The 18,155-nt window shown below is 38.8% G+C and overlaps 2 protein-coding genes across 5 annotated transcripts in view; both read right to left on the bottom strand.

Moving 5' to 3' along the window:
- hppy (MAP4K3-like protein hppy) overlaps nucleotides 1-9,397 on the bottom strand; it is a 53,160-nt gene extending 43,763 nt beyond the window's left edge. For all 4 annotated transcript variants that reach the window (XM_076131407.1, XM_076131408.1, XM_076131409.1 and 1 more), the window contains exon 1: nucleotides 9,170-9,397. In XM_076131407.1, the coding sequence (XP_075987522.1) occupies nucleotides 9,170-9,280 (111 nt within the window). In that variant the 5' untranslated portion in view covers nucleotides 9,281-9,397. The remainder of the gene's footprint in view (nucleotides 1-9,169) is intronic.
- Nucleotides 9,398-10,914: 1,517 nt separating this feature from the next.
- Nucleotides 10,915-18,155, bottom strand: part of LOC142984224 (ribosomal protein S6 kinase alpha-5-like) — a 109,190-nt gene continuing 101,949 nt past the window's right edge. Inside the window, exons 14-18 of the mRNA XM_076131673.1 lie at nucleotides 16,366-16,487; nucleotides 15,864-15,963; nucleotides 15,542-15,644; nucleotides 14,894-15,039; nucleotides 10,915-14,675 (exon numbers count right to left, since the gene is read on the bottom strand). Of these exons, the coding sequence (XP_075987788.1) occupies nucleotides 13,620-14,675; nucleotides 14,894-15,039; nucleotides 15,542-15,644; nucleotides 15,864-15,963; nucleotides 16,366-16,487 (1,527 nt within the window). The 3' untranslated portion in view covers nucleotides 10,915-13,619. The remainder of the gene's footprint in view (nucleotides 14,676-14,893; nucleotides 15,040-15,541; nucleotides 15,645-15,863; nucleotides 15,964-16,365; nucleotides 16,488-18,155) is intronic.

Below are 18,155 nucleotides of genomic sequence, written 5' to 3'. Positions count from 1 at the left end.
AAATCAATCTAAATTCCTATTACGGCTACTTGCAATAAGATGTCGCTAATGTGGGTCATCTAAACCAAAATCTATCAGGGCATTCTTAATAATTTATTTTAACGATAAGGACCGCTCCTTGCCTAATATTGGCGATAGTGAACCACTTTCATCACTTTACTTCAGTTGGTTTCACAAACTATTAGAGCAATTAGTTAGCAACCTTGCAACCGTAATCACTGTTGTTTAGTATCGTTTCATTGGACTGCCTTCTGTATCAGTTGAAGGAGAGTATACATTAGAATAGCCTTTTTATGGAACAGTTTTTTAGAGATAGATTTCGTAGTAAATGTTATAGATAAACAAAATATTTTACAGAGTGAGGAGAAATGCTTCAAAAGTAAGGCTTAAATACATGTTACACTTTTCAGCAACATTTATCGGACAAAAAAACGACTGGATTCAGTTGTTTGTTCGGCTTGTGCCGATCGGGTTCATCTACACATATTCGGTTTTGTCGCCCGGCTAGGCCGATTATTGCCGAACCAAATATGTACGTAACTAATAAAGTGGGTCACTCTTGGACTGTCTGAAGTTTTGGATATAAGTGCCGTATTAAATCAGTTTTTTTGTCTTAACCCGTTACTGTCCCACTGCTGGGCAAGGGTCTCCTACCAAACGAGGGGGTGGGGTTAGGCCTTAAGTCCACCACGCTGGCCAAGTGCGGGCTGGGGACTTAAATCAGGTTACACAGTTCTTTTTGTTTTCGTTCCAGAAGAAACTTGCAACCAAAAAGATCCGCCGATCCGGTTCATTTCTACACAATCTCAATGTTCTTTAACAACAAGCTCTAATGAATACTTGCCATTACGCTGTGATATTTGCATTGATTGATGAGCAAGTGGTCAAGAATAGGCTTGAAAATGCACAACAAGTACTCAATGATAAACGTGTTAGATCATCACCTTGTAATTAGGTGTCGCTGGTTCGATTCTGAGAATTCTATGTGTGTGGGTTTTGCAAATGGTAGTTAGGTTTTAGCGGTTACAATATTTATGTGAAAAACAGTTGATAGTATTTAGAGCGAGAATATACGAATTTTGGAATTGTGTGCATAAAACAATTATAGGAGATCTGAGTAATTTAGAAAAGAAACCAAAAAAGTAAGGTTTGCTACACTCATATTCCGTTCGGCAATATTTATTGAACAACAAAACCGACTTGACTCACTAGTTCGGCTTGTGCCGATCAGGTGCATTTGAACATATTGTGTTATGCCGCCTGGCCTGGCCTATATGTCTGCCGGCTTGGCCTATATGCCTGCCGGCTTGGCCGATTAATGCCGAAACGATTAATTAACGAACCTAACTCATTCAAGCTATGATGTTGACTAGGTTTGTTTAATGAAATATGCGCGCTACGTTGTAGTAAAAAAACAAAATCAAAATGCGTGATCTAGATATCTTCATGGGTTTTTATCTCAGAAGATGATGGAGTATCTGACGCAGGCGAAGTCGTGTGCAGCAACAAGAATATCATACCTAGGTATGGTTTACTACTGGAAGAAATAGTCTTATTCGCTGTTCCATAGTTTTAATAACCACGTCAATACGTCACTATTTTAAACAATCCTTTTCTCCTCCTAGCATAGGCAGAAAGTTTCTAACACACTTCCATACCCAGTGTCCTCTAAATCAATTTGCAAATACTACATTTCCATTACATGTTGCAATCCCATACACCTAGCAAGGGTTTTACGACACACATGGGGTTGTATGAAGAATTTGGGGCATACGTGTCCCGAGACGAGGGTCCCATGGGAAAAGGAAAGTATGAGATATGTATCGTTAAATATGTATCAAGAAAAGTGGTAAGCAGGTCTGCTTGTTGTCTGCATAAATTGCGGTTTTTTAAGGCAAAGGTGTTTAAAGTAATATAGATTGGTAATTTATCTTTAAAAACTACTATTTAGTACGAATAATTGCCAAAAAAAATATCTTTTAGACGCTGTCATACGTATTACAAATTCAATTATTTTGAGAAATACTGATGCTAAAATAGATGATGCTGTCCTCAAATTATTTTAACAAATATACTTCAAAATCTGTTCAAAAACACGACACATACGGCTGAAACTTTGATGCGGATACTTAAGTACATCAGCATGCATTCAATAACTGCACAAAAACAATAAAAAATATATTTCTATAAGTTAAATATACATTGAAGGTTTTGTACAATGAAGACGGACGCATACAAGTTTTCCTTTCATGTATCGTATCAATGTATGTCAAAGTATGCTATGTTCCCTTTGGACGTGGGCCCAGGGTATTATGCTAGCAGACAATGGTCTATCAAGTCAAACGTAGAGAAAAGTGATGGGGGATCAAGATAGTATCTAAATATAATATGTTTTATGGGTTTTTAAGGAGAATGTGTAAAAGTTTGGTTGTGATATGAAAAAATCGTTAATATAAATATTTATGAAGTGTAAAAAGCTTGCTAAACGTATAAATCTAGATAGGTATATAAAACTCTTTCATTAGTGAGTGAGAGACTGGCTGACAGACAAAGGACAGCGGAAACTACTGAGCGCAAGAAGCTGAAGTTTGGCATGTATGTTTCTGGGAGACCGTAGAGGAGTTCTAACTGTGAACATTTGGAAATTCCACTCCAAAGGAGTTAAAGTTTCACGCAGACAAACCCCCGGGTGAAAAGCTATGGTGAAAATAATATGTATTTAATTTGAAAGACACTCCAGTTCAATTATATGGAGAGAGAGATCTGAATCGAGAGTATTACAAGTAAATCACGAAGGACTAGTGTAGTCAAGAATGACATCGTAAGAAAGACGACGCTAGAGATTTCTTTAAACAGTTCTTGAAGAATATTTACATCCCGAGCCGACATTTGTTTGACAGCATGGTATCAACCATCAAGAGGGTAAACCTTTCTGATCAGAGGTAGAGACCAGTGATAGGCAGCAGAACAGTATTGAAGTCCTCAATCATTTATGGATTCTCGTACTATTACTAGCAGAGCAATGAAGAGATACATCAAAGTATTCGTGAATCACGTAAATATTTTTCACGCAAAAACGTGAATGTCATTACCGTGCAATATAATATTATCAGATACACGGCGATTATCTAAATCCAAGGATTTGTAACGGATGCTAACATTGAACATTTTCATCACAAAGTCTATACGAGACCGTAAACAACAATTTTGGAAACGGAATTGTGACCACGATAAAGGAAAAAATTTACAGAAAAAAATATCTATTTATTAAATTACTAAGTACGTGTTTATTCCTCTTCCAATGAAAAAAAAATTCTAGGCCCGCTTCTAGCTGTAAACTTCACACTAATTTACCTACTTTTAGGATTCTGCTAACGCCCTTTTATCTAAGAGAAAATACGAAGCCGTGAAAAAGCAATCCAAAAATATTTTATTTATGAAAAAATCAGCATCTTGTATATTATATTTATATTAGCTGACCCGCGCAACTTCGCTTGCGTCCAATAAGAGAGAATGGGTGAAATTTTTCCCCGTTTTTTTAAAATTAATTACTCAGTACTCTGCTCCTTTTGGTCGCAGCGTGATGATATATAGCCTATGTCCTTTCTCGGGTATCAAAATGTCTTCATACCAAATTTCATTCAAATTGGTTCAGTAGTTTAGGCGTGATTGAATAGTAGACAGATAGACAGACAGAGTTACTTTCGCATTTATAATATTAGTATGGATAACTAAAATGCATCACAATCAAAAGCAATTTCCATAAAAGGCAAAAAAAAAACAATCAATAATTAACTATTGTTCGACCACTTATATCAAACTACGACAATAGTTTCAAAGATCAATACAAAACGCGAATTTGTCATGCATTACATAACGATATAAAAAACACGACATTGAACATATCGACATTATCTCAATAACAATAAAATATCAAAATCAGTAGCGAGGCCGCGACACCTGCGTCGTCACGGCGCGGGAATCGAACCGAGACACGTCTGACTCATGGCACATTGAATCATCGTGTACCATTGTGCCTAAGTTTGGTGTTTCGTAATGAGGACATTAGATCGCGTGTGGTTTTTTGACTAAAAATATGAATATGGGCAATTTATGGACATGTATGGCTGAATTTTAATGAATTTCATCAAAATCTGCATGTATGACTATTTAATTTCATTTAAACCTGATGTTTCTTATCCTACTAAAATAATAAATGCGAAAGTTTGTGAGAATAGATGCATGTATTTCTATTACTCTTTCACGAAAAAACTACTGGACGGATTTTTATGAAATTTGGTACACAGATAGCTCATAACCCACGTTTATGTTTATAGATTAACACACTTTCCACGCATAGCACGATTTGATCCTTTTTACTCCGAGAATATAATATGTATTTAACGCGGACGAAGTCGCGTGCGGAAGCTAATAACATCTATTGGAATGAGATACCAAAACACGTTTTACTTCTATGCTCAATCCAGTATCTATTTATCTAATTCTCAGACAACTTATCTTATCTTGCCATAAGACTACTATCCCAAAGTGATGATAGGTCAGTTTTCAGTATATTTCAAGACCTATTTATGGGTCTGCCTATATCTCTACATTTTCTTTGATTTTCCTAGAATGGTTAAGTTTAGCCTTCATATTTTTGAAGGCGAAAAGATTCAAAAGAACTTTTGTGTCGTAAATCTATTTTAGTTTAATGCTAAATGGTATAGAGTTCATAAACAATTAACTAACCCAATAGAAAACCAAAAGATAGATATCACTTTCATTATACAATATACTAAGGGATAAAGCCTAAGTAATCCTACTAATATAATAAATGCGAAAGTTTGTGAGAATAAGTATATGCATGTATGTTTGTTATTCTTTCACGGAAATACTACAGAACCGATTACGATGAAATTTGGTATGTAGGTAGCTGAAGAACCAGAATGACATAAGCTACTTTTATCCCAGAGTTTCCGAGGGATCGGGATTTACACGGGAAGGGATCCACGCGGACGAAGTCGCGGGCGGCCTCTAGTTAACCAATAAAATACCAAAAGGTAGCAAATATCTATCACTTTCATTCTACAATATACTAAGGGATAAAGTCTGAGTAATTTCCAATATGTTTGCAAAAGTTATATAGGTTTATAAATAGATTATTGCCATACATTTTACCTCAAGGACAGACTGTGGTTCAGTTCACTGGGCACATGTGTGGTCTAGATTTTAACAGAGAGTTTCAGGAATTTTAAATTGTTTCCTAACATATAGGTTGGTAGGTATTGATTGCAGTGTTGCATACGTAATATCACGCCTGTTATACCTAAAGGTATAGGCAGAGGGGTATGTAATACGCCCAAATATTACTAATAATCATCAGTCCCATGTAATGGGAAATGTGCCTATTGCCAATTATCAGGCACATTACTAACATCCATGCTACTTTTGAGAATTATTCTGATAATGACTTAGAAAATAGAATAACTACTAAATAGAACTTTGCCAGACCTAATCAAATCCACCAGTGATACCAGATCTTGAAGAACATATATTATAATGTTTCTTGATATATAAATCTATAATTCACTCTACCAAATTTTATTCTTATTGATTTAGTTATTCAGCATTAAAAATGCAGTGATAGGTATCTCTTATTGTTATGTATTTAAGTGTTTATATGTACAAGAATTTTAAATATAAGATAAAGAAAATCGATAACCTTTTATAATGATAATAATATGACAAATCATAACAGAATTAAAACACTACAAAATAAGCAAGTAAGAATTAAACATGTTTTTCACTAGTTTATCCTTGACATTTTGGTCATAATGGTTATTTCGAAACTAACATTTTCACTGTTTTATATACCTAACAGATAATATACAAGAATGTTCAAAAATATATTTTATCCTCATTTACTAAATCATTTTATTTTTGTACTACTATCATTTGTTTTACATCAAATTCTTCCATTTTAATAGGTAACTCTTTTCGAGATATATATAATCTATACTAATATTATAAAGCTGAAGAGTTTGTTTGTTTGATTGTTTGTTTGTTTGTTTGAACGCGCTAATCTCAGGAACTACTGGTCCGATTTGAAAATTCTTTCAGTGTTAGATAGCCCATTTATCGAGGAAGGTTATAAGCTATAAACCATCCCGCTACGACCATCAGGAGCAGAGCAGCAGTAAAAAATTTATAAAAAAAAAAAATTAAAAGTTACAAAAACGGGGATAATTTTGACCCATTCTCTCTTATGTGACGCAAGCGAAGTTGCGCGAGTCAGCTAGTACTAAATAAAATCTACCTTGAAACATTAATTTTTTTACATAATTTGAAACACATGATTATATTTTTTATTAATCATAAACACGAAAGTGACTGTCTATTCTTCATGCCTAAACTACTAAACTAATTTGGATAAAATTTTGTTGGTTGTACCAAGAGTTTTTATATACAGGTATAGGAACAATGCTCATAATAAATCATATAACTATAGGCTATGAGATATAAGTAGCAGGCAAGAAATAATGAAAATGCTAATGTCAAAAAAAAAATCTGTCTCTTCTGCTGACCTACTGCTGGGCAAGGGTCTCTTACCGAGAGGAGAAAGAGTTTAGGCAGATTGAGAGTAGCCAAGTACAGGTGACTATGTATGTTTTCAAGAACTTTTAGGCAAGCAAGGTTTGATCATGATAGTCACTGATAGAGCAAGTAATACAGTCTTACTAATTTCAAAACACCTTCAGCCAAAATAAAATCTATGTCAATCCAAAGTGTTATATATTTCGAAAACCATTCTCCAATTCAGTTCCTGTGATTGTGACAAACAATTGGACTCACATTGAATAGTAATCTAGAATAACAATGGCCGCTCGAAACAAGGTTGTTACCAATTAATGGTTGTACTTATTGTGAAAAATGGTCTATGAATTACACTAGGGGTTTTTGAAATTGAAAATCTGTTCTATAGTATTTTGTTAGAGTTACTCTTGTGGTTTTGGTTTAGGTGAAAATAGAATTGATACACAGGACTCTAATTTGGTAGGGTTGGTAGGGTTCCAGGGAAAGGGATCAAAATTAACTGAGACAGTAGTTCCAGTTGCTAGAAGCCTGCCTAAATGTCATAAAGGTTAATTAAAAGTATACCAAGCACAGTAAGCACTTGGGCATTGGTGGATTCAGGATTTTGGTCTAACTATTTTAGTGCATAGTTTTCAATATGAGTGTAATTGTGCTGGGGCTTAGGTGTTGTCATAGGTATTGGATGATGTTTGGCTTGACCACTTGTTGTTGTAGTTGATGAAGAACTTTTATGAAAATGGCATAAATTCTATCACATTGTTATTTGAAAAAAATCTTCAACAAAAATGACTTTTTGTGGTAAAACCGTAACCACAGCAAAAGGATTTTATATTGCTTTTTTTAATGATAAATTGTGACCACAATATAGCATTACAATATTCTTATTAAATGTATAAACAAGGAAGGTGTGATAATAAACATTCATTAGTTATCAATGACCCACAAACTGTCTGCTAACAAAAATTTATAGGTTTAACATTATTATTGTCATATATATCTTCAATAGGTACATAACATCACACCTGTTATACTGGAAGGTAAATAAAATACACCCACATTTTTCCATTTGCCGTTTTATAAATTAGCCTATAACCCAATAGGTACATGTTTTTTAAAATTTTATTTAAAATTCTTAATAATATATCTAGGACCTAATTCTATTATTTTAAACATGTTTTTGCTTGCAGACTTGGAGACTATGTACTCAATGTGATCCATTCTAGTCTGTATATTGTTGATCTTATGTATTTTGAGCATTCAAGTTATAAAAAATATATTTTATTTTACCTATAAGATAGGTGTTGTAATAAAGGAAGCTCTTTACACTAACCTTGTTGTATGTTACAAGATATTGCTCAACATATTAAAAAATAATTACAACTATATTTTAGATTGTTACAAATTAAATAAATGTGTTTTTTGTAGAGTATGCACTTGCAGATGTCACAAAAATTGTTTAAAATTCATATTCTTAGTGATATCTTTGCTTGTTTGTTTTTTTACTAATGGATAGTAGAGAAGCAGAGACACTTTTTTGTTTTATATTCTATATTTTCTTTTTATTTGAGTTCTATTTTCATACAGATGTTAAAGATCTGGTATAGATGTATTATAAAAAGTAGAAATATTGTAGTCAATATATTTTTCTATTGGTCAAGAGGTTAACTACAGTTTTTTTCATAACTGGTTTTTTTAACATAAAATACTGGTTTCATAATAGGTTTCTGATATTTTCATACAGATGTTAAAGATCTGGTATAGATGTATTATAAAAAGTAGAAATATTGTAGTCAATATATTTTTCTATTGGTCAAGAGGTTAACTACAGTTTTTTTCATAACTGGTTTTTTTAACATAAAATACTGGTTTCATAATAGGTTTCTGATTATAACCAGCTAAATTCAACTTTGAAGTATTCTTTACCTCATTTTACAGGATAATTTGGAATGACTGAACATTAAAATGAGATATTTAGGCACATTATTCAATGTAGGTTTTTTACTTTAATATGAACAAATAAATACTTTTATATCATCACCTCATTTTAAAATATTATCTATGACATTGTGCAATCAGAATATATGTCACAGAGCTATGCATATTTAGGTCATTCAATAATTACAGGACAACTAATTATACACATTTTACATTATGTTAAACATACTCTACAATTATATTCGTTCATATAATAGCTTGTCATCTTTTAAAGTAATTAAAAACAATGGGCCAGTGAGGAGACAAAGAGAACTTATGTGTTTGGAATAACAACACACTGGGTGTGTTCAGACCACAGCACTAATTAGTAAGCCAGGCTTGTCCTGCATCCAAGGTCATTCAAACACGTGTTTTACGACAAACACTACGTTATAAACAAAAGACCACATTAAATATCCTTTTCAAAGTCATTTTTAACTCTAAAGACTAAATTTTTCGTAACGAAAATTATTTCACTCATTGAACATGAATTTGACTGTCATTTTATGGGTGGAAACGCCCAGGAAAGTACACGGATCGCGGTTTTCACAGCTAATGTACAGGTAAAAGAAGATAATTGCAGTTTAGAAAGGCCCCCTACCTTGTATACATCGCCGTAGGTGCCCGATCCGATTCTCTGTATGAGTTCATACTCATCTTGTGGGTTCCTCCGTGATATATCCGAACTTAAAACACCACCACTATGCGCCATAATCACTATTGAACACTATACTAACATTTATCTACACTTTCATCTCATCATTCACATAATTATTAACACAAAACGTCGTCAAATTAATTTTTCTAACACTCGACATCGTCTGACGTTTGCCACAGTGCCATTCTTGGTATTGCCAGGTACCTCTCAAAAAATTATACTATTTATAAAAATTGCTATACTAAAAAAATAAGTAATTCTTCAACGTGCAGATTTCATTATATTCGTTTCTATACGAAAAACAAGAAAAGCAAATGTTTTTTTTATTCTACCGAGCTAAGTATTAGAAAGACAATTTGTTAAAGCTGTATTGATTTATCATCGTATAAATTATGGAGCAGTGAGTTTACACAAGCGTTACGATGTAACGTGTAGAGGGCACTAGAGGAAGATCAGATTCTTTAGTTTTCCGATGATCATTGGGTTTCATACGCAGAGCATTTAGAAACCTGATAATTATAACCATATTACTTCTAAGCACATAGTCAGCTATATAATAAAAGCCATAAAAACTCTAAGAAAGATGTCACTAGTAGCTGCACACAAATATTTTTAGGTGTCGTTTATGCAGCATATTCTAGCTAGCTTTTGGCTGGGTCAAGGTGACTTTACTGGTTATCTACCCCTATTTTCGTACCCTGTTCGTCCTCTGAGCATTGAATGAAACGTTAGATAGGATAAGGCTTAGTCTTTATAACGACTCATATCACTATTTGTCAAATAGATCTCGCTCCTAAGAAAGCTGAGAACGAAATATACCCGAATTTTGCTGTTTACTAAGTTAGTTCAATTGCTGTTTATTTAGAACAGCGAGTCCAAAAAAGTCCACTAGCTCTTTGCTCCGACTTGGAAATCGAACCCAGAACCCAACCTTTAATGATCAGCAATCGTATGTATACATTACCGCCCAAACAGTATATTTGGAAACTAATGTACGGTTATTGATATTAGAGGGACAGTCGCAATCTTCAATTAAATAATACATCTCCTTCCTTCCCTTCCTCTTATGTTAGTTATTCCGTGGATAATACTTTCCGAAATAACTATACTCTTGCCTTTAGACCGTCTGACTTTTAAGTTTCCTAAACCTAAATTATTACGCCAACTAAGGGCCACTTATTTTAAAGGCTGTCTGGAATTTGAAATAGACATGACGTCGACGGGACAGCGACTTAGGCTTCATTGAGAGCAGTAGTCATAACTATCAAGGCATATGAATAACATACTTACAATAAAATCACACCTGTTTCTCATCAGGGTAGGCAGAAACCAAGGAGCGCCACTTGATATGATCCTTACAAACTTCCCTTACCTCATTCACATCCATACATCTTGTCTTTACAACTGTGACGAGTACTACGCACCTGATCAAGACATTTCCATATGACCTGTGTATAATAATATCTTTCTACGGTGTCCTCTCCCGGGGATTCCATTTACGTCCGCACAATTAATTTAATTCGTTATTCTACATTCATTAATTCTCTTTATAGACCAAACCATCTGAGCATTACTTTCTCAATATTGTCACTACGTCTTCTTTCAAACCACAACGATATCTCATCACGCTATTCCTCATTCAAAGAATAACAATAGTAACATTTAGGAGTATTAATAAAACCAGTGTATAATGTTAAAATGGTATATTTATTACAATCCAATATCTCCGGCCGGCATCCATGTAACGTCTTACAAAATTTGTCTTACGCCGACACTTTCATAACTTCTAACACTTTATTATAAAATTATATAATCTTTTGGTACAATCCATTTAAGTGCACTTTTACAAACTTTACCACATTTAGTGACGTAAAGGCTACTCGAGTTAAGCATTCGGGGAAATTTATAATTTCCGAAAATAATATCGTAATACGCATCGGCACTACGTTGTGTAAACTTTTGCTTAAAAAAGAAAATAACACAGTCTATGGGCAGGCTGTGTGTTAGATGTCTTTGCTTCAGAAACACAGTTTGTTTATTGCTCGGATAAGTTAACAAATACCTTTAAAGCAGTCCATTCATTAGTCAATAGTTTGGTATAAATTATTACATGGTTTACATAAAATTTGTCTGTTTAACAAATAATGCACATATTCATATAGAAGTACTTTCACAATTATTCAAGTACCACATAAATTAAGGAAGCTTGCGCCCAACTATGGGATACTGTGGGCATTACAGTAATAACATAATCTAATTCTGTTAATAATCTACTTGATATACTTTATATACTATGGAGAACTGTGAAAGTACAAACTATGTATTGCAATATAATTATATAAAATTGTCTATTATGATTCTATATTTTTTTCTATAACAAAATTGAAGTCATTCATTGAACTATTACTATGTGGCTTGTCAATTTTACATGCAAATCATAACGAACTTAACGGCAAATGCTTCGGATGTTTTCGGCTTCCCGAATTGATGACACGAAGCACGAATGAAAGAGAAACATTTGTCTGTCTCGTTCTCACATAGATGCGTTGATAATTTAGGCGAACAGTTGAAATGCGGTACATTTACTACTTGATGTTTACATTCAGGAATACATTTTTATACAGTAAAACAGCATGCTTACTTGTGTTGATTTCAAAACATTTACAATTCATATTAACTACAATTTTTAACAATGTTCAGACAGAATCAACTTAAGATACTTTTTACACTAACAAATTTATTATTTATTCTCAATAAAGTGCCTAATCGTATCACGATTTTCGATAGAGTAACATGAAAATTTGACAATTGAGACTATTCTTCAATAATTATAAATAATATTTTTTTTATAACTCTTCCACCGATTTTGTACTAAATACTATCATAGTATATTTACACGGAAACGAATTGAAAACAACGTAGTTTTTTTATTTGGTAAAAGCGCTTAAAACGACGAAAGAATTATGTTCTTATATACTGGTTGTTTAAAACTAAGTTCGTGAAGAGATTTCACTTGGCCAGAGTGTTGGAAATAGCCTGACGCTTCTCTTTTACAAAGAGAAAGAAGCCCAACAGTGAGATAGTAGTGGGCTAGGAGATTTCATAAATATTTGAAATTAGTGCAACAACAGTTTTGCAATTTAACAATAATCTCAGCCGTTGTATCTCAACCTCTTTGTGTAGAGACTCCCTCGTTACGTCCAGGGCCTCCAGGTTGAAGAACAACATACCTAAGCTAAGACAAATTCATTATATTCAAACAATATTTATACTTTATCATTTTGTACATAAACATTGCTTATCGTTTAAGCCTACAGCCAAAGAACTCATAGACCCATAGTTATAATACTAATAGAAAGAAGCCCATACAAGTAGAAATATAAATAAAGGCTTAGCAGATCCTAATATTACCTATATTTTAAACAACCCGTGTATAAAAGAATTACATTATAAATACGAAACGTAAATGATATTACAAACAATTTCGAACGCGCAATGTTAGAAGCGGGAATTTCAAGCATGCTTTGGCACTTTCACCATACATAATAAATAAATATATATTTAGATTTTTTTTTACATTTTTTTGCCAAGTGGAAGAAATAATACAAACTCCTATCATCGAAGGGAACATTTACAAATTTAACCTATTACTCTAGTCAAACAAATATACACACACAAACAAAAATAATAATATGTACGGGAAGAGATCTGTTACGGATTTCAATGATTTCATAATATGAAACGTAGTGTTTCATTCAGGAAAATAGTGTTTGTAGATTTGATCATAGAGGCGTTCAACGACCGACGCGATTTGATTGTTCCAGCAATGTGCTGTACAGTGACCGAGTCGAACACTCCGTGAGCAGAGTGCAGACGCAACACGCTCTATGACCACACCTTAACAGAAAGTACTGTAGCTCTATAGAAGAATAAATTATAATAATTCACAAAATAATTTTACTCTCGACTACGGATAAGTGCTCGATCACACCAATTTACCTATTTTTTTAATTAATTATTTTTTAATTATTCTAATCAAAAATACATAATAACCAACTTCAAAGAATTATCTCTAATGGTAATAATAGGGGAAAAAAGTATCTTAAAAATTAATAGTAACATTAAATAAAAGGATTAAAAAATAAAAACAGGTCTAACGTCATCTCTCACGAACTAGTTCGGAGGCTAGAACTAATCTTTAAAGAAATATAACTCACTCTCTCTCCTCCGCGAATAAATAATTTCTCTCCTCCGCTCGGCGAGGCCGTCGCATCACTATTCTGTCACTTTTGGAATTCGAGGTGAGCCGGCGCCGCGGCGGGACCGGCGGGACCGGCGGGACCGGCGGGACCGGCGCGGACCGGCGCGGGGCTCGGCCGGGCCCGGGCGGCCTTCACCTGCGGGCGGCGCGGGCGCGCGTGGCCCGCACCGGCGCCTTCTTGGCCTTGCCGGCCTTAGCCCGCGCGGTCTTCGCCTTGGTGTTTCTCTTGGCCTTGCCGGCGGCGCCCGTCCTGGCGGAGCGCGCGCTCTCCACGGACGTGACGCGGCGCTCGGAGTCGAAGGACAGCGGCGGCGCCACGGCCTGCACCTCGGACGGCGACAGGCTGATGCCCAGGCGCCGCCGCCGCGCCCGCGTCATGCGCCCCTCGGGCGCGGGCGGCGCGGGGGCGGGGGGCGCGGGGGTCGCGGGAGCCTTCCTCGTCTTCCTGGCACGGACGATCTTGCGCTCCTGGGGGGGCTCCGGCTCGCCGCCGTTCTTGAGCGAGGCGCGCCCGTTCTGTCCCTTCTCCCTGAGCACGGGCTTGGTGGCGGTCTCCTCGTATTTCCTCTTGCGGGTGACCCTGGTCGCGACGGTCTTCTCGTTCTCTATAGACTCTTTAGTGGCTCTGGTCTTGTCCGTGACGCTGTTACTCCTGAGTACGCGCTTCACGGCCGCTTTAGTCTGTCTCGCTCCCTTCCCGTTGCTGCGCAGCTCCCGCTCGCCGTTGACCTCGGTCTTCGCCTGCCTGGTCTCGATTTTTCTGCGTTTCCTCGGCACGGGCGATTTGGATCTCTTGGCGCGACTAGTTTTGGGGAACGCGACCTCGGTGCCCTCGAGAGCCTGGCCGCTCTCCAGGTAGATGAAGTCGTCGTACTTGGACCTGAGCTTGGCGTAGGTCTTCTCGACGGACTTGACGGGCGGGATGTCGTCGTCGTCCTCGCTGTAGGTGGGCTCGGGGCTCTCGGCGACGGGCGTGTCCTGCGTGTTCGCCTTGATCAGCTCCACGTCGTTCTCGATGGAGTTCTTGTTCATTCTGTTCTTGAGATTGTTGATAGTTTCTAGGAGGGAGTTGTCCTTCACCTCCTCGGGATCCATGATCTCGGAGGTGGAGGTGCCGGGCTCGGAAGCGCTCGATTTGCGTTGCTTGTTTTTGTATCGGCGTTTGTATAAGTCTGCTTTGGTCATGTCCTGTTGAGAATAAGATAACGATTAATATTACAAACTTATACTCATTTATTTTTGGTTGAATACATATATCAAAACCAACATTAAAATTCTTCTCATTCACATACTAGAAAGTTACAATCAAAATAGGTATGGACGGTGGATATTTTACTTAATCTTCACTTTCCATTTATACCATTTCTGCAACCATATGTTTAGTAAACAATGTATAATATACGTACAGCAAGTTTGAACGTATTAGCAACGTCCACATTGACCCGGAGCGCGGCGCACAGCTCGTCAGTACCGAAGCGCCGCAGCGGGTCCACTGCCAGCAGACCGTGCACTATACGCTTGCTCTCTATTGATATTTTATCCCATATTGGACCTGAGGAATAACACAAAACAAGTTAAAAAATATTCAAAAGTAGTACAATTCTATCTAAATATATAACTCAAAGGTGACTGACTGACATCGTGAATAGTGATGTATCAACGCACAGCCCAAACTACTGGACGGATCGGCCTGTAATTCGGCATGCAGGTGGATGTTATGACGTAGGCATCCGCTAAGAAAGGATTTAGATCAATTCTATCCCCAATGGGATAAAATAGGGGATGAAAGATTGTATGAAAATTCTGTTCTAAATCACAAACGACGCTGACGAAAAAGATGGTAAATAATAGAGTATTAAAACTTTTCAATTTTGTACCGCTGCAGACTGTTTAAAATGACATAAACCAACATTTATTACATTTATGATGTCATTATATCTGTGGGGTCTAAAACAGCTTACATGAAAGGGTATAAGGCTATATCATATTCTTTATGGATGGTTTTAGTTGTGGCATAACGCAAATGATATAAAATGTTGTGTATTGATACTAACCTTCCATAGTAAAGTAGCCGGTCCTGATTCTATCCATGAACGCAGTGATCGGCTCCTTCTTTGAGATTGGCTGGAAAGGCGCTTTGCCCGATAACATGTAGTACTGTAATAAAAAAAAAAAGATAAATTACCTATTCCCGAAGATAAAATAAGTCGTAATATTTAAAGAGCCCAATTTAAATAACAATCACGGTTGCTGAAGGTAATGTATTTAGCTGTTTGACAGACACTTACAATATCGGTTGCATATTTCTCTACTTCTTTGTGTGATAAGAGATTAGATTGGTAATAGTAAGAATAATAGAGCAAGTAATATACGTACATAGACAACTCCAAGACTCCACAGGTCGCACTGCGGCCCGTAGCCAGGCGCCGCCGTGCTGCGGGCGCGGGACACCACTTCAGGCGCCGCGTACGGCAAACTGGAACCAAACAGACATTTATTTTAACCATTATGACATACCGTATGACCGTGCTTCAGAGGGCACGTAAAAAGTCGGTCCCGTTTGTTGTCACTTAAGATCGTCGTTAAGCGTCAAAAACCTTAGGGCGGCTATAACAACTTTAACACAAGGTTGACCCCTAACCATACAATAAATAAAGAAGATCAAATTTCTGCTACTATTCTCAGATAAAGAAGGGGTAAAATCATAATTATTACTCAAAAGCGAAAACTTCTAATTGGCCTTTCATAACTAAATTTATACTACAAATTGTACACTAGTCGTAAGTTTTCTGAATATTTAAAATAGAATAAAATAAAAAGCGTGTGCTATAGCGTCCGTTTAATGCAACATCTAGGTTGAATTTTCATAGGTACATACCTAAAGCACGGCGTCATCATCCTGGGCCGGTCGTCACAGCAGTCGGGCGCTCGCCGCGCGAACCCAAAGTCTACCACCTTCACTTTAGCCTCGCTCAGCCGGTGACTCGTTAGCAGAATGTTCTGGAAATAACATTGTTAGTTTAGTTTATTACCAAGTGAGCAAATTAGATCTTAAGAGTGGCAAAGATTTTGACAGTCAATGTTTTATATCTTCATTCATTATTCCACAGCCTGCTCATAATAGGTGGCGGACTAACTCGGTTGAGTTAAAGGTGACTTATCCCGGGACTTTGTAAAAGCTCTCAAATAAAAGCTTTTAACGGTAGCACCGGGAACCGTACATTCTCGATGTCAAATTCTCGATACCATTGACTAAAAAGTAGTCGATGGTATCGAGAAAATCTTGTTACTGGAGTTGTAACGATAACATTTAACGAACAAAAAAGCCGACTCGACTCACTTGTTCGGCTTGTGCCGATCGGGTTCATCTACACATATTGAGTTCTGGCGCCCGGCTTGGCCGTTTTATGTCGAACTGAATATGTGTGTATTTTCGTGTGTAGTGGTTTACAACGAACATGACCCAGCCGCCGCCAGCTCCGTCACTCAGTACGTGAACGTGAACACTCACCTCGGGCTTGAGGTCCCGGTGCACGACGCGCCGCTGGTGCATGTGGCGCAGCGCCACGCACAGCTGCGCCAGCAGGCGGCGCGCCACGCGCTCGTCCAGCGCCGCGCCCAGCGCCGCCGCCAGCTCCGTCACTCAGTACGTGAACGTGAACACTCACCTCGGGCTTGAGGTCCCGGTGCACGACGCGCCGCTGGTGCATGTGGCGCAGCGCCACGCACAGCTGCGCCAGCAGGCGGCGCGCCACGCGCTCGTCCAGCGCCGCGCCCAGCGCCGCCGCCAGCTCCGTCACTCAGTACGTGAACGTGAACACTCACCTCGGGCTTGAGGTCCCGGTGCACGACGCGCCGCTGGTGCATGTGGCGCAGCGCCACGCACAGCTGCGCCAGCAGGCGGCGCGCCACGCGCTCGTCCAGCGCCGCGCCCAGCGCCGCCGCCAGCTCCGTCACTCAGTACGTGAACGTGAACACTCACCTCGGGCTTGAGGTCCCGGTGCACGACGCGCCGCTGGTGCATGTGGCGCAGCGCCACGCACAGCTGCGCCAGCAGGCGGCGCGCCACGCGCTCGTCCAGCGCCGCGCCCAGCGCCGCCGCCAGCTCCGTCACTCAGTACGTGAACGTGAACACTCACCTCGGGCTTGAGGTCCCGGTGCACGACGCGCCGCTGGTGCATGTGGCGCAGCGCCACGCACAGCTGCGCCAGCAGGCGGCGCGCCACGCGCTCGTCCAGCGCCGCGCCCAGCGCCGCCGCCAGCTCCGTCACTCAGTACGTGAACGTGAACACTCACCTCGGGCTTGAGGTCCCGGTGCACGACGCGCCGCTGGTGCATGTGGCGCAGCGCCACGCACAGCTGCGCCAGCAGGCGGCGCGCCACGCGCTCGTCCAGCGCCGCGCCCAGCGCCGCCGCCAGCTCCGTCACTCAGTACGTGAACGTGAACACTCACCTCGGGCTTGAGGTCCCGGTGCACGACGCGCCGCTGGTGCATGTGGCGCAGCGCCACGCACAGCTGCGCCAGCAGGCGGCGCGCCACGCGCTCGTCCAGCGCCGCGCCCAGCGCCGCCGCCAGCTCCGTCACTCAGTACGTGAACGTGAACACTCACCTCGGGCTTGAGGTCCCGGTGCACGACGCGCCGCTGGTGCATGTGGCGCAGCGCCACG

Source organism: Anticarsia gemmatalis, chromosome 26, assembly GCF_050436995.1.
Source record: "Anticarsia gemmatalis isolate Benzon Research Colony breed Stoneville strain chromosome 26, ilAntGemm2 primary, whole genome shotgun sequence".
NCBI classification, from domain to species: Eukaryota; Metazoa; Arthropoda; class Insecta; order Lepidoptera; family Erebidae; genus Anticarsia; species Anticarsia gemmatalis.
Note: the sequence above shows the minus strand (reverse complement) of the source record. Positions and strands in the feature narration are given on the sequence as shown.